Source organism: Lithobates pipiens, unplaced genomic scaffold, assembly GCF_037356315.1.
Source record: "Lithobates pipiens isolate NorthernLeopardFrog02 unplaced genomic scaffold, aLitPip1_a1.2 Scaffold_18, whole genome shotgun sequence".
Lineage (NCBI taxonomy): Eukaryota > Metazoa > Chordata > Amphibia > Anura > Ranidae > Lithobates > Lithobates pipiens.
In genome coordinates, this window is record NW_027507758.1 from 574,287,740 (window position 1) to 574,311,415 (window position 23,676).

General features: G+C 41.9%; 1 protein-coding gene across 1 annotated transcript in view; it reads left to right on the forward strand.

The window, feature by feature from the left end:
* LOC143989047 (cytochrome P450 2K1-like) overlaps positions 1-23,676 on the forward strand; it is a 104,719-nt gene that overhangs the window by 20,044 nt on the left and 60,999 nt on the right. The window contains exon 2 of the mRNA XM_077489051.1: positions 13,116-13,278. Coding sequence (XP_077345177.1) covers positions 13,116-13,278 — 163 coding nt within the window. The remainder of the gene's footprint in view (positions 1-13,115; positions 13,279-23,676) is intronic.

Here is a 23,676-nt window from a genome sequence, read left to right on the forward strand (position 1 = left end):
CTTAAACAATAGGAAGAAGAGAGAGGATAAATACCGGGATGAAAGCCGCACTCGTGACAAAGAGACACAGGGACAATTTCAATAAGCAACTGTATGTGTAGTATGTTAGCTGGAATGTTGACTTTTGTATATACAACGAAGGTATAACAGTGTTGATCTGGCCAGTTAGGTTCCTTCTACTCTTTCCCTCCCTCCCCACCTTCCCGATTCTGGAGTGGAGAGACTAAGGAGCAGAGAGAGGAGAGGGAAGAGACACCAGAGCAGATAAAAGAGAGGCGAACGGGGAGGAATAACATCGGGAGGGGGGAAAAGGAGGGGAAAAGAGAAGAAAAAGGATAAGATAAGGGGAAAAAAAAAAAAAATGAGAGGGAAAGCAAAATCAGGTAAAAATATACCGCCGGTGCCCAGTCCAGGAGGCATCCAGCGGTATATGGCAAGCACGGCCTGCACAATAGAGGAGGGACAAGCTAACCCTAAGCCAGGAACAGCTCGAAGATCAGGGGCAAATAAACAGGAGGTTCCAGAAGAATGTAAAACTGGCAGAGTAAACGGGGGAAAATCGGGGGACCCGAAAGATAGTAGTATCGCCTCACAGATCTGTACAAGGGCTCAACAGGAAAGGGAGGAGCTAAGAGAGGTGGAAATGGATACTAGAGGGGTAGGAAGGGGTAACCCACCAACCCAGGAAGTAGAAACCCCCTCAATTAAGGAGATGTTAGCGGAAATGTTCGCTAAAATGGAGGAGTCAATAAGAACGGAGATAGCAGGAGTGAGGGCGGATATAGGGCAGGTCCTGGAAAGGGTAGAGGAAATAGAGGATAGATTAGACAAACAGGATGAAAGGCTGGATGAGATAGCAGAACAAATGGCAATCCTGCAGAGAACAAACAAAAACCTCCAGTATAGAATTGAAGATCAGGAACATAGGGGGAGGAGGAAGAATGTCCGAATTAAAGGACTCCCAGAGAAATATAATACTGGGGACTTGGGAGGTACACTTCAAAAGCTCTTTAATCCGCTGCTAGAAAGGGACCCCTCAGAACCTTTAAGATTAGATAGGGTACATAGGATTCCCAGGCGGAAGACAGCAGGGGAGGAGTCCCCAAGAGATGTAATAGCAAGGTTTCATTATGCAGAAGAGAAAGGGCAAATAATGGGGAAGTTGAGGACGCTTCTTCTTTTTTTTTTGTCCGATCCCGATCTGTCCCCCAGCAAAAATGCCCCCTGGGTCTGTGTAGGTCCTTAGGCTTCCAAGAGAAATAAGTAAACAATGGCTCTTATTAACGTGATAACATATAATGTGAGGGGTTTAAACACAAGGGAAAAAAGATACAAAATCAATGAAGAATTACATTTTATGAGGGGGAATGTAATTTGTTTACAGGAGATGTATATAACCAGCAACTCGGGAATAAAATTGGCCTCAGCGCAATTTCCATTCTGGTACTATGGGGACTCCCCATCGCCCCACTCAAGAGGAGTAGCTATTGGTTTTGATAGGCTATCAAGGTTTGAAATTCAGGACCGTTTAACCAACCCAGAGGGCAGGTATTTATTTATAAAGGGAAAATTGGGGGTAATGCAATGTACAATAGCAAATGTGTATGCTCCAAGCAGAAGCCCAGATACATTTTTAAGGAAAATACTAACAAAACTTGAGGAATTTAGAGAGGGCAACGTGGTATTAGCAGGTGATCTAAATTGGTGCTTAGACCCAAGGATAGATAGCTCGGGGGGAGTTATAAGAGCATCGGAACAGAGATATAAGTTGGTAATTAAAGCATTGACAAACGCCCAGCTTCTAGACTCTTGGAGGATCAGACACCAAAAAGAGCGTGATTACACTCACTGCTCGGCAGTGCATAAAACCTTCGCAAGACTGGATTATGTTTTTATAGAACATCAATTAGTGGCCAACTTGAAAAAAGTGGAAATTAAGCCCATTACTTTATCAGACCATGCCCCTATAATAGCTCAATTAGAAATAAAGGATGAGAAAGGGAAGGAGAGAACTTGGAGGATGAATGATTCCCTCATTCAAGAACAGGATGTCAGCAGACAAATTGAAAAGGAGCTGAGGGATTTCTTTGAGCTTAATGATACGGATGAAATATCTAGAGCGACCCTATGGGAGACCCATAAAACAGTAATAAGAGGCAGGTTGATTGGGATTGGAGCAGGAATAAAGAAGGAAAAGCAGAAAAGGAAGGCCCAATTATATAGCGAGATCGAACAGCTAGAACGGAAAACAAGACCTAGAGGGATCCAGGAGAGTCAGGACCTACAAAAAAAAAGGGGGAGTTGGAAGAGCACTTAGAGCAAAAAGGAGAACAGTGTTCTATAAGATAAATAAGGAGAGATAACAGTGGGGGAATAGGTCAGGCAAGTGGCTCGCAAAAAGAGTAAAGGAACAGAAAAACAGGACTTTTATACCCAAAATTAGAGATAAGAAGGGGGAGCTGAAGTTTGCCACTCCAGAAATTGCTGAGAATTTCCATTCTTATTATAGTACTCTCTATGAGATAGGAGGAAGTAGTAGTAAGGGAGGAAATAGGAAGGAAGCGATAAGGGAGTATCTTAGGCATCTCGATTTCCCAAGAGGGGCGAGGGAGGAGATGGAGGCCCTAGAGGCTCCCATCTCGACATGCGAAGTCGAGAAAGCAATTAAGGAATTGCCACTGGGAGGCAGCCCTGGCCCAGATGGATACTCCAGTGTGTACTACAAGAGATTTCAGAGTCTCTTGGTACCAAAACGTTGCGAGTACTTCAACGCAGTTGGAGAGGGACAGGGCTTCCGCAAAGAGGCACTCCTAGCCCATATCGCCTTAATTTTGAAGGAGGGTAAAGACCCAGCTGCCCTAGAGAGTTATTGCACGATATCTCTACTGAACTCTGATATAAAGATTTACGCAAAAATAATAGCTGACAGATTGAGAGGACTCCTCCCTGCATGGGTCCACACCGATCAGGTGGGATTCGTGCAGGGACGGGAGGGAAGGGACAACTCTGTGAAATACATCATTCTGATCCAAGAGGCAATTAAAGGGAAGACTCCAACAGTCCTCATGTCAGTCGATGCCGAAAAGGCTTTTGATAGGGTAGACTGGGAGTTCATGCATGAGACCCTAATCTATAAGGGGGTAGGGGAAAGAATGATGAGATGGATCAAGGCGTTGTACACCCAGCCGACTGCTAGAATAAGAGTTAATGGATCCCTGTCTCGTCCCCTTGAGTTGTTCAACGGGACGAGACAGGGATGCCCTCTGTCACCGATGTTGTTTGTGCTGAGCCTCGAACCCCTCCTGGTAGCAATTCGTAGGAACCAAGATATCCAAGGAATCCGGGTCGGAGGGATAGAATACAAGCTATCTGCATTCGCAGACGATGTACTACTATATATAGTTAACCCTAGAACATCGATCCCGCTGGTTCTGAAAGAACTAGACCATTATGGAAAACTATCAAATTTCAAGATAAATCTCACGAAGACAGAAATATTAAATTTGAACTTAACTGACGTAGAACAGAGTACCCTTTCCTCAAGTTTACCTTTCAAATGGTGTAAGGGAGAATTGAACTACTTAGGGATCAAATTAACAGCACAAAGGTATGGGCTTTATGAGGCAAACTATATCCCCCTTTTAAATAAAATTAAAGGGTTAATGAAAAATATGAGGCATAAAGCAGTATCTTGGATTGGCAGAGTAAATGTAATAAAAATGTTTATATTGCCAATTCTAAATTACACATTCCAAATGATACCTGTTCCGGTCCCAATGAGTTTCTTCAGGAAATTAAAATCATTGACCATGGCATTTATATGGCCCCTGAAACGACCGCGTATAGCATACAAAGTTTTAGTGAAGGAAAAAGAAAGGGGAGGAGTAGCATTACCAGAATTCAAAAAATATTATGAGGCAATAATAATATCCAGAGTAGCAGATTGGATACACAATCAGAAAGAAAAGTGTTGGGTAGTCCTGGAAACTAGTCTGAGTGGGACGTGTTTGGAAAAAATTATATGGATACCACCTCATCAGCGGAACTTAGGAGCAGACACGAGCACCTTAACGAGACACACATTAAGATTATGGGATAATATTAATAGGGTACACAATTGGACTCACAATTCACCACTAATATCACTTTTGGACACAAGTTATTTTTTGCCAGGTAAGGAGGAGCGGCTATATTTCAGTAGATGGGCAAGTAAAGAGGAAATAAAACTAGGAGAAGTTATTAAGGGGAATAGGGTATATACATATAGGGAACTCACACAAGAGTGGGGGCACAAACCGTTAGATAAATGGAGACATGCTCAAATATTACACTTCACCCAAAGTTTGCCACAGCCGCTACAGGGATTAGAGAATCTGAGACCACTGGAGAATTTATTGAAGGAAAGAAAGTGTTTAATTAAAAAAGTATCGAGAATATATAAAATATTAAGACATGAAGCTGATTTAGAATTGCCGAGATACTTAGGGAAATGGGAAGAGGATTTAGGACCACTAAAGAATGATGATCATAGGATAAAAATACTTAAATTGACACACTCAATATCAAGAGAAGTCTGCATGTTAGAAATGTCCTATAAATTAATATCAAGATGGTACATGACTCCCCAAAGAATGCAGCGGTTCACAGGGGCAGAGCAGGCAATGTGCTGGAGGGAGTGTTTCGGAGGAGGGCTCCCTAATACATATTTGGTGGGACTGCCCTAAAATAACCCCTTTTTGGGACAAAATAGTAGAAATTATATGTGTGGTGACACGAATGAAGATTAAGAAAAGCCCTTGGACATGCCTATTTCATGACACTGAACTAGGAGTAATGCAATATAGAAACACGATAGTCCCGCATCTATTGAATGCAGCCAAAGTGCTGATCCCTCGCTATTGGAAATCTATACAGACTCCAAAAATAACGGAATGGGTACAGAGGGTGGAGCAAATAAGGGTAATGGAAGAATCGCTATATAAATTACAAGACACAGAGGAAGAAGGTCACAGGGATTGGCAACAATGGCTGACATTCTTGGAGAGGGGGGACTGCCGTGACATAATTGAGGGACAAGGGGACAGAGAGGGGGGTGACTGAGAGTGGGGAGAGAGGGGGGCAGACCTCCCCATTCCCTTTCTTTTTTTTTTTGTTGTTTTCTGCCCTAGGGTTAGGGGAGGGGTGAGGGAAATAGAATTCGATGGTAGAAAAAAAAAAGAGATTTGAATAAGTAATCTGATGTATTGTCTGTAAAAAGAGGAAATTGATAAATAAAGAAGGAGGAGTAAGAAAGGAAAGAAAACAAAGATTGCCACAATGATGTTAAGGGGATCAAGCGGAGTTCTGAGCGTCAAGCTGATTAGAATCCGCTAGCATAAAGTAACTGACTGAGATGGCAACAAGAAAAAAAAAAGATATTTAAGCTCTGTGACAGGGCCACAGGCTATATATGTCGTTTTATGGTTTATGAGGAAACAGCTAGTCACGTGGCTAGATTACATAGGAAGTGCTGGCAAGATTGTGTGGGACTTGGTACCATTTGTATGTGGACAATTATTACACGAGCATGCCACTTTTTAGTCACTTGTTTGATCATCAGATTGGTGCATGTGGCACCATGCGATCTAATCGCCGGGGTTTTCCCCAGTGGCTTGTAGATTCCCTTCTTAGGCTGGGGGAGAGAGCATGCTTGAAGTGTAATAACTTGCTCGCTGCGAAGTGGAGGGATAATAAGAATGTTTTCGTTCTTTCCTCCCTTCATGCAGACACGACTGCCCAAATTCCTATGGCGACTGGTGTTGTGGAGAAACCCCTCTGTGTCCATGAATATAACCAAAATATGGGAGGGATGGACCTCAACGACCAGTTGTTGGCACCGAACCTAGTTGCCCATAAGGCCAGACGCTGGTACAAAAAAGTGTCTGTTTATTTATTTAATTTGGCTTTCCTGAATGCTCATGTGCTATACAGAGCTTCAGGACAGACTGGGTCCTTCCTTAAATTCCAGGAAGAGATCATCAGAGCCCTTCAGGACAGACTAGGTCCTTCCTTAAATTCCAGGAAGAGATCATCAGAGCCCTTCAGGACAGACTGGGTCCTTCCTTAAATTCCAGGAAGAGATCGTCAGAGTCCTTCTGTTTCCAGATGTGCTCCACCTCACCTTCCCAATGCAAATGCAGTAAGCCGGCTGCATGAGAGGCATTTTCCATATGTCCTCCCAAGTACCCCTACCCAACGTGTCTGCAACAAGCGCGGATATAGGTGTGGCCCCGCTATTATTGTCCCTCCTGTCCTGACAATCCTGGTCTTTGCATTGGTGAATGTTTTGAATGCTACCATACACTAGTTGAGTATTAGTGTAGGATACAGCACTGCACAGACTACGCACACTTTCATATGGTCTCCCAAGATGCCATTGCATTTTGAGAGACCCGAACCTGGAACCATTACAGTTACAACCATTACAAAAAACGTGTAAAAAAAAAAAAGGAAAAAAAGAGCATATATGCCGAAGCATGGGGGCAGCAGGGGTGGAGGAGCGATTTGCTCCTAACTTTTGGGGCAGATGCCCCCATGCTTCAGCCTATATTTTTTAGACCATTCAGCTGAAGCACTGATTTATTTATCTTGATAGCAACAGCGTTTGCTCCCACAATACATAAAGCCGTGATTGCAGCGCTGGAGGTGATTTCACCACCACAGTTAAAAATAAAATGGTGCATGCATGCCCATCATTAGAAGTGGGTGGATGAAATGAGGTATTCTAATGGTGGGCATACCCACCGATCAATCAGTTTTTTTTTACAATATATGCCCCATACTGGTATGTTGCTGGACTTTGAGTGGTTATACCAGAATGATGCCTATGGGTATAGGTATCATCTTGGTATCATTCTTTTCAGCCAGCGGTCAGCTTTCATGTAAAAGCAATCCTAGCAGCTAATTAGCCTCTAGACTGATTTTACAAGCAGTAAGAGAGAGAGAGAATTAAATCCCCCCCCCCCCCACCGTCTTCCATGGTTTTCTCTGGCTCTCCTGTCCCAACAGGGAACCTGAGAATGCAGCCGGTGGTTCCGCCAGCTGACCATAGAGCCGATCAGAGACCAGAATTGCTCCAATCATCTCTATGGCCTAAGAAACCGGAAGCCACAAGCATTTCATGACTTCGATTTTTCCGGATGTAAACAGCGCCATTGGGAAAGCATTTTATCACACACCGATCTTGGTGTGGTCAGATGCTTTGAGGGCAGAGGAGAGACCCCATTTTTTTCAAAAAAAGAGTACCTGTCACCACCTATTGCTATCATAGGAGATATTTACATTCCCTGAGATAATAATAAAAATGATAAAAAAAAAGAAAGGAACAGTTTAAAAATAAAATAAAAAAGCAAACTAAATAAAATAAAATAAAAAAAGCACCCCTGGTTCCACCCCGCCCCCCCTCACACAAAGGTGAATGCAAGCATCGGTCTGTAAACAGAAATTGCACCATGCATGTGCGGTATCACCACGAAGGTCAGATCGAGGGCAGTAATTTTAGCAGTAGACCTCCTCTGTAAATCTAAAGTGGTAACCTGTAAATGCTTTTAAAAATGTATGTAGTTTGTCATTGTTGCACGTTTGTATAAGGTCTGTGACATGTACGCGGCCTAAGATCATCTTTTTTTTTAATCAAACAGTTGGGCAATATAGTGTGTTTTAGTGCATTAAAATTTAAAAAAGTGTATTTTTTCCAAAATAAAAACGTTTGTAAAATCACTGCGCAAACACTGTGTGGAAAAAAAAAATTAAACACCCACCATTTTAATCTGTAGGGCCTTTGCTTAAAAAAAAGATATAATGTTCGGGGGTTCAAAGTAATTTTTTTGCATGTAAACAAAATGTGTCAGAAAGAGCTTTGTCTTCAAGTGGTTAAAAGAATGGGTGATGTGTGACATAAGCTTCTAAATGTTGTGCATCAAAATGCCAGGACAGTTTAGACCCTCCCCCCCCATGACCCCATTTTGGAAAGTAGACACCCCAAGCTATTTGCTGAGAGGAATGTTGAGTCCATGGAATATTTTGTATTTTGACACAAGTTGCGGGAAAAAGAATTTTTTTTTTGCACAAAGTTGTCACTAAATGATATATTGCTCAAACATACCATGGGCATATGTGAAAATACACCCCAAAATACATTCTGTTTCTTCTCCTGAGTATGGGGATACCACATGTGTGAGACTTTTTGGGAGCCTAGCAGCGTGCGGGACCCCAAAACCCAAGTACCACCTTCAGGCTTTCAAATGCCCCGTACACACGAGATGAATTTCTGTCCGAAAAATCTTGGATGGTTTTTCCGACGGAATTTCGCTCAAGCTTGGCTTGCATACACACGGTCACACAGAAGTTCTCTGAACTTTTGACCGTCAAGAAAGCGGTGACGTACAAAAATACGACGAGCTGAGAAAATGAGGTTCAGTGCTTCCGAGCATGCGTCAAATTGTTTCCGAGTATGCGTAGGAATTTTGTGCGTCGGAATTGCTACAGATGATCGGAAGTTCCAATCAGAACTTTTTCTGTCCGAAAAATAGAGAACCTGCTCTAAATTTTTTGGTGGTGGGAATTCTGATGGAGCATACGCACGGTCACATTTTCTGACCAAAAGCTCTCATCTGTCTTTTGCTGGCCGAATTTTCGATCGTGTATACAAGGCATAAGGGTGTAAAGTTTTGATTTCCCTCCTCACTGCCTATCACAGTTTCGGAGGCCATAGAATGCCCAGATGGCACAACAAATTATCCCATTTTGGAAAGTAGTCACCCCAAGCTATTTGCTGAGAGGTATGGTGAGTATTTTGCAGTATTTTTTGAGGAGTGAAATCAAAAATTAAATATTCAAAGTGTCTACTTTCCAAAATGGGGTCATTTGGGGGGGGGGGGGGGTTGTACTGCCCTGCCATTTTAGCACCTCAAAAAAAGAGATAGGCAGTCATGAACTGAAAGCTATGTAAATTCCAGAAGATGTACCCTAGTTTGTAGACTCTATAACTTTTGCGCAACCAATAAATATATGCTTAGTGACATTTTTTTTATCAAAGACATGTGGCTGAATACATTTTGGCCTAAATGTATGACCGAAATTGATTTTGTTGGATTATTTTTATAACACAAAGTAGAAAATATAATGTTTTTACAAAATTTTTTGATCTTTTTCCGTTTATATCGCAAAAAATAAAAATCGCAGAGGCAATCAAATAACATCAAAAGAAAGCTCTATTTGTGTGAACAAAAGGACGCAAATTTTGTTTGGGTACAGCATTGCATGACCGCACAATTGCCAGTTAAAGTGGTTGTAAACCCTTACAACCAACTTTGACCTACAGGTAAGCCTAGATTAAGGCTTACCTGTAGGACCAAGAAATATCTCCTAAACCTACATGGTTTAGGAGCTATTTTCCGAAAGACAGGCACCGCTGTCAACGGCGATATGCCGTGAGTGGCGGCTCCCGTGTGCATGCGAGGGAGTGACGTCATTGCGACTTCGCCAAATGACAGCGGCGGAGCAGCGAGACCCACCGAGAAGATGGATGCACTGGACTACAGGGGACAGTGGTGACTTCGCTGGCTCCTGTGTCAGGTAAGTGACACATAATGGACTACTATGCGATGCACAGTAGTCCATTATGCTTTACCTTTGCAGGGAATGAAAGAGGAAGTAAACCCATCAGGGTTTACTTCCTCTTTAAAGCAGTGCAGTGCCAAATTGTAAGGAGTCCTCTGGTCTTTAGGCAGTCAAATGATCCGGGGCTTAAGTGGTTAAAGGCATCTCCCCAGCATTTCATTTAAATGAGTGTTGTTAGTTTATTGGAAACTACATTAAAAGGACCCAGTTCTTGCTACGCGGTAATTTTTAAATTTGTTTTTGATTTGTTAAATGTCCCCCCAAATGGCCAGCTCTTTTTTGACAATAGTTTGCTTATTAGCCAAATAAATTGTCAAAATGTAACAGTTGTCCCGGCCACCCACGATTGCTTCACAGAGAGCCAGAACATGGATCTACCTATATAAACAGACATAGCCCCATTCTGACAGGGAAGGAGAGACAGATCTGCTGTTCCTACTGATGAGGAATGGCGATCTCTCTCCTCCTCCATTCAGTACCATCCCCCCACAGTTAGAAACACCTCCCAGGGAACACATTAAACCCATTGATGGCCCCTTAGTGTTAACCCCTTCCCTGCCAGTGACATTTACAGAGTAATCAGTGCATTTTTATAGCACTGATTGCTGTATAAATGTCAATGGTCCCACAAATTTTTCAAAAGTGTCTGATCTATCTGCCGCAGTCTTGCTAAAAATTGCAGATTACGGCCATTACTAGAATTTTCTTTTTAAAAATGCCATAAATGCATCCCCTATTTTGTAGACGCCATAACTTTTGCGCAAACCAAATAATATACGCTTATTGTGATATATTTTTTTTTTTTTACCAAAAATTTGTAGAAGAATACATATTGGCCTAAACTGATGAAGAAATTGCTTTTTTTACATATTTTTTGATATTTATTATAGCAAGAAGTTAAACATATTTTTTTTTTCAAAATAGTTTTTTTGTTGTTTAAAGCACAAAAAATAAAAACCGCAGAGGTGATCAAATACCACCAAAAGAAAGCTCTATTTGTGGAAAAAAAAGGACATCAATTTTGTTTTGGTGCAATGCCGCATGGCCGCGCAGTTGTTGGTTAAAGCGACGCAGTGCCATATCACAAAAAATGGCCCGGTCATTAAGGGGTTTAAAAGCTAAAGCTTCAACAATACATTTTTTTATTATTTTCTAAAGACCACTGCACAGCAGAAATAAATTGTTAATAAGATGACTGCCATTATTTCTTGTGGTTTCACATGAGCAGGCGGATCCTCACATACCCAGTAAACAGGATCTTTCAAAGGTGGACTAGGGCCACTTAGGCCCCTTTCACACGGCAAACCCGATCAGATCCACCTGTCCGTTTTTCAGGTGGATCCAAGTGGGCTATCCATTGACTCCTATGGGGAGACGGATGTCAGCGGAGATGTGCCCGCTGACACCCCTCTGCCATCCGATATTCTAAAATCAGACATATGGTGTTCTCCATCCATCTGGGCGGATCGGATGAGATCTGATGAATATGAACATGCTGTCCGTTTTCGTCCGATGCCTCCATAGGAATCAGCGGCAATCTGACAGGTCAGTGAGCAGAGACGGACCTGTCATCCGCCAGCTCAGCAGAGATCAACAGAGAGATCTCCTGCTAAGCTTGCAGACTCCGCTGAAATGGATCTGCCTCGCTTGAATAAGGCCTTTAGGAAAAAAAATGTGCCATCTATGCAGATGTGAACTAAGTAATGTGTGAGTTAGAAATCTGTCTTAGAGCACATTTTTTTTTTTTCCATAAAATGTTTATTGAAGTCAGTAACAGAAAAATGTTACAAATCAAACATCACGAACATCATTCAAAAGGTTTTGTGAACTACAAATGTTCTTCAGGTCATGTTATGTACCAGAGAGAAGAACCAAATGCAAAACAGTCAGGGAATCATATAATTTTTTTTTCCATTTAGCATATTTGTTATAGACCTAATCATTTCTTTATGCAAATGGTCAAGAACCCTGCTATATCAGGTACAGTAAGATTATCAAGAACTTGATTTCAAGAACGAAGAAGGAAAGGCAGGAGGAAGGAAAGAAAGGAAGATAGAGAAAATAAAAAAAATAAAAATAAAAGTAAGGTGTGGGGGAAGAAGACAGGGGAGTGCCCCCAGGGAAAATAAGTCAGCGTGGTATGAATTATCGGGGTAAAAGATAATATTTCCCATCATCTCTGCTCCCCCCGATTAATTAATTGTGAGCTGTGTATGTAATACATTAGTGAGTTCAATATTTAAGAATTGGCAGTTTGAAAGTATTCGGTCGTCTTAAAGTGGGTCCAGCACGTCCATATGTTCATACATTTTTGAATCCGCTCTTGTGAAATATGTATCAGTTCCTCCATCTCTTCTATTTTGGAGAGCCTGGTGAACCACTCTTTGACAGTTGGCGGTGCACTAGATCGCCAATGTATTGGAACACAAAGTCTTGCTGCATTCACCATATGCCTAGCTAGTGATTTGTACTAGTCCCTTTTAGACAATGTCGTGTTATGCAATAAATATTGCTCTGGGGTATAATTTAAGGTATATGTGGTGCCCTTTGCGATGATATCATGTACTTTTTTCCAGAAAGGTTGGATGGAATCACAGTCCCACCAAACATGGAGCATAGTGCCTTCTGCCGTACCACACCTCCAACACATGCTAGGTATAGGAGGTGAGAATTTGTGTAGAAGAGAGAGAGTTCTATACCAACGTGTTTTGATTCTATAGCAATTTTCCTGAATAGCTACATTCATGGAGCCCTTATGTGCGTATTCATGTATGGTTTCCCATTTCTCATCGGATAAGGAAGTACTGTATTTATTGGCGTATAACACTCACTTTTTAGTTTGGTCCTGAAACTTCCCTCTTAAAATGAATGTGCGTGTTATACACCTGTGCGTGTTATACGCCGATAAATACGGTATGTAATTCCCCATCCCATGCGCTGCGTGCGGGTTCGCTAGTAGTGTTGGGCTCCTCTAGCAGCAATGTGTAGATAAAGGATATTAAATGCCTTTGTGGTGTTTTTCTTGTGCAAAGGGATTCAAATGGTGTAAGCTGTCTTGTCCATGTAGATGGTGTTGGTTGTGTAAACAAGAAGTTCCGTACCTGTCTATATGTCCACAATTGAAATTTTAATAAAAAAATTATAAAAAAAAAGGTTTATCAAAACAGTAATGGCCCCAGCGAAAGGCCACTTACTGTCTGTTGTCACTTGTCTGAGAAAGCAGCGGTCTCTCTACAATGATCTGACACACCATTTGCTTAGTCACTGCAATGATAATTCTGCAGTCAGCAATACCTATACCCACAATTTAGAAAGGGTACAGAGGAGATATTTCTAGAGAACACAACAATAGCAGGCCTCTAGTGATTCTGCCTTTGAGGAAGCATTGTTTGTTTTAGATTGGTAGAGTTCACCATTTAATATTCTTTAAATATTTTGTTTCTGTTTTATCTAAGCTTGCAAAGAAATATGGCGAAGTGTTTAGTGTTCAACTGGGTACTAGAAAAATAGTGGCATTGGCTGGATATGAAGCCGTGAAAGATGCTCTTGTCAATTATGCTGAAGAGTTTGGAGGAAGAGGGAAAACTAGAATATTCCAAAATATGGACCAGGATTTAGGTGAGTCTCTATTTTTTGATAAATATACTTTAAAGCTAACTCCAAGCAGATATAAACAAAAAATAATACAGCTTTGTACTCAATACTACCTAATGGATAATACTTAAATGTACAGTATAATTTTAAATACAAACAGTTTAAGAACCTCAGTTTGATTTGATAGCAGTCTCTTGTACAGCAGAGCTCAGCATGGAAGAGGGAGAAGCAGCACCAGAGGCCAATTGGGTGTTCTGCATGCTCATTTGCTAATAAGAAACACGTTGATAGGAGAAAAGACTGAAAGAGAGAGAAGCTTATCAGTATGCTACTTTTCTATTAACTGTCGAATCGTAGACCGGGATAAGATGTAGGTAAACACAAATCCTTTAGCAGGCAAATTAGCTCATTTCATCTATGTACTTAGCAGTTGGCATTGAGTTCAACTTTAAACCTTTAAAGTCCACATTTTTCAATGAGTTAGCATGACTCAAAATGTGTGCTACCAAGCGGTGGAGCAGAACGTTAAAGGGTTTAAGGAAACCTGTGTCCCTTTTCTGGTTCTATTCTAACAATGTAATTTGCCTGGCTGTCCCTAGCTTTTCAGTTATTGCTGTGAACCCAGACTGAAGATTAGGAAAGTCTAAGCCCTTGTACACACGGTCGGAAATTTCGACAACCAAATCCGTCGGATTTTCTCCGTCGGATTTTGTCTGTCGGATCTTGTCTGAAACTGTTGCATACACACGGTCGGACTAAGTTGTCGAAAAATCCGATCTTTCAGACCGTGATGACGTAATTTCGTTACGATGGGACTACATTCAGGCTAGTAGCCAATAGCTTTGATGTAGGAATTTGATCTGAGCATGCGTGGCACTTGGTCCAATCAAAATTCGCTACACATGATCGGAGTATGTCCGACCGGCCCAGTTGTTCGGGAAATATTTCCAGCATGTTTGAAAATTGGGTCCGACGGATATTCAGATGGAATCAGTCTGATGCATACCACACACAGTCGGATTATCCGACGACATGGTCCGATAGGACACATTCCGACGGATTCTCCGACCGTGTGTACAAGGGCTAAGGCTTCATTCACATTAATGTGTTTTTTCCTGCTTTTTGCAGAAACACAGGACGTTTTTTTAACATGGGTTCCTATGGAACACATTCACATCAATGCATTTTTGATTTTTTTATATTTTATATATTTTTTGGAAAAGGTCAGGAACTTGTATTACCTTAACATGCAGCATTGCATGTAATAGACTTCAATGGACCACATCTAAAATGCAAGTACTGCATTTGTACCTTGATTTTACAGTGATTTTGACACAATTTGCATTTTATTGCTGTTGCATTCCATTCACTGTATATAGCCGATTGCTAAGGAGTGGGCCGGGAAACCAATGCTTCATCAGCTGTCAGAGGGGTTCCCCACTGACAGATGAATATAAAATAAGATTTGCCGGCTTAAAAAAATGTAGGAAAAAATGGTCTGGTATGGCTTTTGAGAGAAAACCCTATGCAAAATAAAAAAAAAAACAGTGTGGGATTACCCCAGAATACATACTAGACCCTAATCTATGCACACAGCCTGGCAGGCAAGGAAAGTGGTAGACAAGCGAGCCCCTCCTCCTGAACCATACCAGGTCACATGCCCCCCATCCCAAAGCACCTTGTCCCCGTGTCGAAGGGGACAAGGGCCTCATTCCCACAACCCTGGGCTGTGGTTGTTTGAGGTTTGAGGTATGTCTTCCTCTGCTTCAAGGCCTCCAAAACTGCCAGAATCCTCCTCCTTCCTTATCCCTTTTGTGGTCTATGGCGTAGAAAGAATGGTGTCTGCATAAAGAGGGCCTTGAGAGAAAAGGAAGTCCTCCTCTTCCTTCCACTGCTCAGCCTTGAATGCCCTGTTCATAATGCCACCAAGAGTCTGCTCCATCAGGAACACAACAGGGATTGTGTAACTGATACATGCATTGTCACAGCTCACTATCCTTGTGGCTTTCTCAAATAGTGACAGTACAGTTCATCCATCCTTTGTCAGCAGCCATTGGTGTGGAGAAAAAAAAAGCAGAGCCGGCCTGATCATGTCATTGTGCCATACTCACACAGGTACTAGTTAAAGGCCCTCTGCTGCATGTGCATTGCCAAATGCCAACCTGGTGAGCACGGCTCAAATCAGGCGCTTTGCAGGCAGGTAGAATTCCTGCTGATTTCAGCCAACCGAGCACTGGCTGTGTATGACAGCCTTAAATTGCTAACGGTTCTTCTGGCCTGCTTTAGCAGATCTTCCAACCCTGCGTACCTTTGGGTACCCTGGGTACCTGGGTGTCAACTTTTCCTGTCAAAGGGCAAACAGGAGGTTTATGCCATTATTGCACCATTCCCGGCTCCAGCTGGTGTGGCGTGAACCACCTCTGGGACTGCCCAGGCAGATTTGCAAGAATCTCTGCAGCGGTATGGTTCCTGTCCCTTAGTCACACCAGCTGAAGCACTGCATGGAACCTTTTAGCCTGACTCATTGAATAGCCCCTTGAACGCTTAGGGGTTACTTGTGGTTCATAGGACTATTCAGCAGAGGAAGGAATGGAGGAGGGAGAGGGTAGGGTTCACAAACCTTGCATCATCACCACTAGATGTATTGAGATGTGGGGGCACAACAAGCTACAGTGCTGAGCCTTGTCCTGCATCCTTCAGAGTTGCTAACAGATTTACCCAATGTGCTATGAACAAAATGTATCGTCCCTGACCATGTTTGCTGGACCACGTGTCAGCAGTAATGTGGACCTTGCGGCTGACTGAATTGCCCAACGATGCAACAACATTGCCTTCCATGTGATGGTACAGAGCTGGAATGGCCTTACATGAAAATAAATAGCAACTGGGAACCTGCCATTGTGGTACAGAATATTCTGCAAATTAACAGAAGGGAACATAATCCACCAGATGGAAAGGCAGATGTTGTAAAGCCAGCAGCTTTGACAAGCTTGCATTCAGACGTTGGGCATGTGGGTGGAAGTGACAGTGATAGAGGATAAGGGTGGTTTAGTAAGCCAGTCCACCACCTCCTCAGCAAGCTGTAGCTGGATAGCACGGGCAAACATCCCTAAACAGAGGAAATTATGCCCTGCTTGTGGACTGATCACATCCACCTTTGCCTGTGCACACATACACTGCTGGCCTCCTCACAGTGCCATGGGAATGTTTGCCTCTCCTTGTTTGCCTTCCAGTCATGATAGGGGGTGCTTATTAACAAAATGTAATGAAGATGTGTTAATGCGTACGTGGATGCACTTTAACCAATGGAAAGTGGTTTTTGGTGCACTTTAACCTGAGTACTCACTACACAGACACAATCCACTGACACAGCAATATACTGCAGAAAAACTGTGCTGACACACTACAATATACTGCTGTAAACATGCAGTAATGCACTAAAATATACTGTGTGAAACATGCAGCAACACACAGAAATATATTGTGTTAAACATGCACTAACGCACTAAAATATACTGCGTTAAACCTGCAGTAATGCGCAGAAATATACTGTGTTAAACGTGCAGTAATGCACTGAAATATACTCTGTCAAACGTACATTAATGCACTGAAATATACTGCGTTAAACATGCAGTAACACACTGAAATATACTGCATTAAATGTGCACTAACACACTGGAATATAGTGCGATTAACGCTATGTAACACACTGAAATATACTGCGTTAAACACGCAGTAACACACAGAAATATACTGCGGTAAACGTGCAATAACACACTGAAATATATTCTGTTAAACGTGCACTAATGCACTGAAATATACTGCATTAAATGTGCATTAATGTACTGCATAAAAATGTGCAGTAACGTGCTGAAATATACTGCATTAAATGTGCACCATCGCACTGAAATAGTGTGTAAATTGTAGAGTAACTCACTGAAATATACTGTGTTAAACTGCACATAATGCACTGAAATACACTGCGTTAAAAGTGCAGTAATGCACAGAAATATACTGCTTTAAATGGCACGTAACGCACAAAAATATACTACATTAAGCACGCAGCAATGCACTGAATTATACTGCGTTAAACTTCAGTAATGCACTAAAATATTCTGAGTTAACCGTGCACCATCACACTGAAATATACTGCATTAAACGTGTACCAATGCACTGAATGATACTGCATTAAACGTGGAGTTACAAACTAAAATGTACTGCATTAAATGTGCAGTAACACACTGAAATATGCTGTGTTAAACGTGCACTAATGCAGTGAAATATTCTGCATTAAACAGCACGTAATGCAGTGAAATATACTAAGTTAAACGTGCAGTAATACACAGAAAAATACTGTGTTAAATGTGCACTAATGAGCTGAAATATACTGCATGAAACTTGCAGTAACGCACTGAATTATAATGCATTAAACGTGTACTAATACACTGAAATATACTGTGTTAAACGTGCAGTAATGCAAAGAATTATACAACGTTAAACATGCAGTAATACACTGAAATATACTGTGTGAAATGTGCAGTAACTCACAGAAATATATTGTGTTAAATGTGCAGTAACTGAAATATACTGCGTTAAACGTGCAGTAACGCATTGAAATATACTGCGATAAATGTGCACTAAAGCACTGAAATATACTGTGATAAATGTGCAGTAACACACTGAAATATACTCTGTTAAACATGCATTCATGCAGTGAAATATACTGCGTTAAACGTACAGTAATGCACAGAAATATTCTGCGTTAAAGGTGCAGTAATACACTGAAATATATTCTGTTAAATGTACATTAATGCACTGAAATATACTGCATTCAACATGCACCAACGCACTGAAATATACTGCATTAAATGTGCAGTAATGTACAGAAATATACTGCATAAAAACAAGCAGTAACGCACAGAAATATACTGCGTAAAGCGTGCACTAACTCACAGAAATATACTGCATTAAATGGCACGTAATGCACTGAAATATACTGCATTAAAAGTGCAGTAACGCAAAGCATTATACTGTGTTCAATGTGCAGTAACACACTGAAATATTCTGTGTTAAATGTGAACCATTGCACTGAAATATACTGCATTAAACATGCTCCAACGCACTGAATAATACTGCATTAAGCATGCAGTAATTGAAATATGCTGTGTTAAACATGCACTAATGCAGTGAAATATTCTGCATTAAACGGCATGTAACACACTGATATATTCTGTGTTAAATGTGCACCATCGCACTGAAATATACTGCATTAAACATGCACCAACATACTAAATACATTCAGTAATACACAGAAATATACCGTGTTAAATGTGCAGTAATGCACAGAAATATACTGTGTTAAACGTGCACTAATGCACTGAAATATACTGCTTTAAATGTCATTAACACATTGAAATTGTCATGGCTGTGCTCAGCCCTTCTTTCTCTGAGCTGGCCGCTCAGCTGTCAGCTAATTGCCAGCTCCTATCTCTACACAGTGACTCACCTGTTGATGATATCCTGCTCGTCAGTCCTGCCTACTTAAGCCTACCAGGTTAGATGATCTCTGCCTTCGCTTTGGTCACATCTCTAGAGATGCTCTCCTGTGGTCCTGTTAAAAATTTCCTTGGCTGACATTCCTTCTGGCTCCAGATCCTGCTTGCTGTTCTACTTCGCTCATCTCTGGCTCCCTGACCTTTTGGCTTGTCCGACTATCCATTCCAGTTCTTGAACTCTGGCTATGTTTTGACTACGTTTACTCTGTTTACTTTTTCATTATTATTAAACAAGTGAGATTTAACTGTAATTCTGTCTCAGTCTGATTCATGGTTTCTGACAGAAATATACTGCATTAAACTTGCAATAACAAACAGAAATATACTGCATTAAACATGCACTAATGCGCTGAAATATACTGCATTAAATGGCACATAATGCACTGAAATATACTGCATTAAATGGCACATAACGCACTGAAATATACTGCATTAAATGCGCAGTAATTCACTGAAACATACTGCTTTAAACGTGCACTAATGCACTGAAATATACTGTTTTAAATGTGCAGTAATGCACAGAAATACAAATACACTGAGTTAAACATGCAGTAATGCACTGAAATATACTCTGTTAAACGTGCACTAATGCACTGAAATATACTGCGTTAAACATGCACTAAATCACCAATATATACTGTATTAAACATGCAATAACGCACATAAATATACTGCATTAAACGTGCAGTAGCGCACAAATATACTGTGTAAAACGTGCACTAATGCATTGAAATATACTGTGTTAAACGTGCTCTAAGGCACTGAAATATACTGCATTAAATGGCATGTAATGACTTCTTTAAATGTGCAGTAACAATGAGAAATATACTGCCTTAAACAGAAATATACTGCCTTAAACCTGCCCTGACAAAATAAACTGACACTAATGTAAAAATGAATGGTCACTACACTCACACTGACTGAACTATCACTAGATTCACACTAAAGTGACACTAAAGTAAAAATGAATGGTCGCACTACACTCACACTGAACTATCATTAGATTCACACTAAGCTGATATTCTACACAGACAATAGAAGCACAATAGCACACTATAGCACACTTATGCCGCATACACACGATTGCACATTCTGATGACAAAATCCATTTGATTTTTTCTGATGGATTTTGTTGTTGAAAAATTTGAGATCCAGATCTCAAATTTTGTTTGTTGGAAATTCCGACTGAAAATATCCGATGCAGCCTACACACGGACGGAATTTCCGACAATAATCTCCTACTGAACATTTTCCATTGGAAAATCCGACCGTGTATATGCGGCATAACTCTCTAGTAGCACTAAACAGAGTCCTGTTCTATCCCTCTCCACACCAATATCACACTGCAAATACCCGCTATTGAAAGAATACTTTTATAGTGTAGGGTCTGACTAGGGATGAGCCAAACACCCCCCGGTTTGGTTTGCAGCAGAACATGCGAATAGGCAAAAAATGTCTTCGAACACACGAACACCATTAAAGTTTATGGGACACGAACATGAATAATCAAAAGTGCTAATTTTAAAGGTTTACAGTATATGAAAGTTATTGTCATAAAAAGTGGGACATGTATCAATGCAAAAAAAGTTTTAAAAACTGCAGTTTTTTCAGGATCAGTGATTTTAATAATGCTGTGAAACAATAAAAGTGAAAAGTTCCATTAAATTTCGTACCTAGGGGGTGTCTATAGTATGCCTGTAAAGTGACACATGTTTCCCGTGTTTAGATCAGTCCCTGCACAAAATGACATTTCTAAAGGGAAAAAAGTCATTTGAAAGTATTTACGGCTATAATGAATTGGCGGGTCCTGGCAATACAGATAAAAAAAGTCATTGAAAAAAACGGCATGGGATCCCCCCAGTCCATTACCAGTCCCTTTGTGTCTGGTATGAATATTAAAAGGAACCCCAAACCAAAATGAAAAAAAGAATTGCATGGGGTCCCCCCAAATTCCATATCAGGCCCTTCAGGTCTGGTATGGATATTAAGGGGAACCCCGCACCAAAATGTAAAAAAAAAATGGCGTGGGCTTCCCCCTCAAAATCCATACCAGACCCTTATACGAGCACGCAACCTGGCAGGCCGCAGGAAAAGAGGGGGGATGAGAGAGGGGGTGGGGCCACCCAGTTACGTAAACAGGTGGCTCCACCCCCTCTGATGCCCCAGGAAAGCCATAAGGAAGTTCCTCTGCGTCAGGGGGAACATCACGGTGTGGCCCCACCCTCAGTTATAAAAGAACTGTCACCTGCAAGGGCTTTTTTTTTCTTTTTCAGTCCATTGGCGGAGCGAGAGAAGAAGATGAATGGACTTTGTGGGACATTTTTTTTTTTTTTAATAAAGGACTTGTCCCAAGTCATGTTTTATCATTTTTACCATTTTGACACTTTTTTTGTGAAATGGTGGGTGTCCCCTTGTTAAAGGGGGCTTCCAGATTTTGATAAGCCCCCCGCCCGCAGACCCCCACAACCACCAGGCAAGGGTTGTGGGATGAGGCCCTTGTCCCTATCAACATGGGGACAAGGTGCTTTGGGGGCCACTACCCCAAAGCTCCCTCCCCATGTTGAGGGCATGTGACCTGGTACGGTTCAGGGGGGCGCGCCATCATCCCTCCTCATTTCTTGCGGCCTGCCAGGTTGTGTGCTCAGATAAGGGTCTGGTATGGATTTTTGGGGAGACCCCACATCATTTTATTTTTATTTTTTTGGTGCGGGGTTCCCCTTAATATCCATACCTGACCTGAAGGGCCTGGTATGGAATTTGGGGGGACCCCATGCATTTAAAAAAATAAAATTGGCGCGGGGTTCCCCTTAATATTCATACTAGACTCAAAGGGACTGGTAATGGACTGGTGGGATCCCATGATGTTTTTTTCAATGACTTCTTTTATCTGTATTGCCAGGACCTGACAATTCATTATAGCTGCGAGTACTTTTTAATGACTTTTCCAATTCTAAACACAGGAAACATGCGCCACTTTACAGGCATACTATAGACACCCCCCAGGTACGAAATTTAGAGGAATATTTCACTTTTATTATTTCACTTTAAGCTTTATTAAAATCACTGCTCCCGAAAAAACTGCCATTTTTAAAACGTTTATTTGCATTGATACATGTCCCTTGGGGCCCGACCCAGGACCCCAAACACTTTTTTATAACAATAGCATGCATATAAGCCTTTAAAATTAGCACTTTTGATTTCTGCCATTGACTCTGTGGCACAGTGGTTTAGTGGGTAGCACTCTTGACCTAGCAGTAACAAGGGTTGCTGGTTCAAATCCCAACCATGATGCTACCTGCCTGGAGTTTGCATGTTCTCCCTGTGCCTGAATGGGTTTCCTCCCACACTCCAAAAACATGCTGGTAGGTTAGTTGGCTTCTGTCCAAAATTGGCTCTAGTATATAAATGTGAGTTGGGGACCTTGGATTGTGGGCTCACTAATGTGAGTGTGGAGTGCCTTAAATAAATAGGGGTAATTGTAGATGTGCACCCACACTCAAGTTGGACTGGGGTCTTTATTTAACCTTACTATGTAACTCTTAAAGGGTGTTTTGAATTTGCTGTGAACATCCCAAATTGTTTGCTATTCAGTGAACACCTGATGTTTGACTCGAACATTGGGCTCATCCCTAAGTGTGACTAAGAGCAATAAGTCATGATTGGATAGAGTCATCATGACAGAATCCAATAATGGCTCTGACAGTGCTAAAGCTTTCATTGATGCTTTCAATGCTCTGTACGGCAGAACAGTGCATTGTGGTCGTTCATCAGGCCAAACGGTCAAATGAATGGGCAAACATGAACCATTCACTCATCCCTAATAGTTACATAGTTAGTCAGGTTGAAAAAAGACACAAGTCCATCTAGTTTAACCAAAAAAAAATCATACAATCCTATACCCACAGTTGATCCAGAGGAAGGCGAATGACTCCAGCAAAGCATGATCCAGGCGACAGAAGACTGGGCCATCACCAGTAAAAGAGCCTGAAGAAGGCCCGGCAAGAAAAACCGAAGAGGGGGACAAGACCCCTGAAGTCGGAAGAAGACCCCCGGGCAGTGGCGAAGAAGAAAGCCGGGCTCCTCCGCTAGTAAATGAGCTAGCAGAAGATGGCGGAGGAGTCCAGCGAGAAGACCCCCCAATATGGAAGACCCCCGGAGCTGTGCAATAAATTATTTTTAACCCTTGTGTGTTGTGTTTTATTTACATTTTTTTCACAGGTGAATGGGTAGGGGTACATTGTACCCCATACTCATTCACATAGGGTGGGGGCCGGTATCTGGGGCCACCCTTCTTCCCCAAAGCACCCCCCCCCCATGTTGAGGGCACGCGGCCTGGTATGGCTCAGGCAGGGGGGGGGGCTCTCGCTCATCCCCACCCCCTTCTCTGACCGGCCAGGTAGCGTGCTTGGATAAGGGTCTGATATGGACCTGGGGGGGACCCCCACGCCATTTTTTCGGCGTAGGGCTTCCCCTTTAAGTCCATACCAGGTGACGGGGCCAGCGAAGTTTCAATCTCACCGCCGAAGGCAGCGACATTGACTTCCTTTGCTAGTCCTGGCTACCTGGAGCTGCGCTCAAAATTAACGGACTTTTCTCAGTGTATGGGCAAGTCCGTTCATTTCAAAAGTACAGCGGATAGTCCGCCGGACCTAATATGCCTGGAAAAGTCCTGTGTGTGAGCAGGTCCGCTGTGTTGATCTGTGCAGGGAGTGTCCCCCGCGAGTCCCGCGGTCTCAATGTCTGCCAGCGACCCGCAATCGCAGTGTACAGAAGCAGAACAAGGCAATTCCCTGTTCTGTCTAGTGACATGTCAGAGATCTTCTGTTCCCAGTCATCGGGAAAAGCGATCTCTGTCATGTCCTAGGTA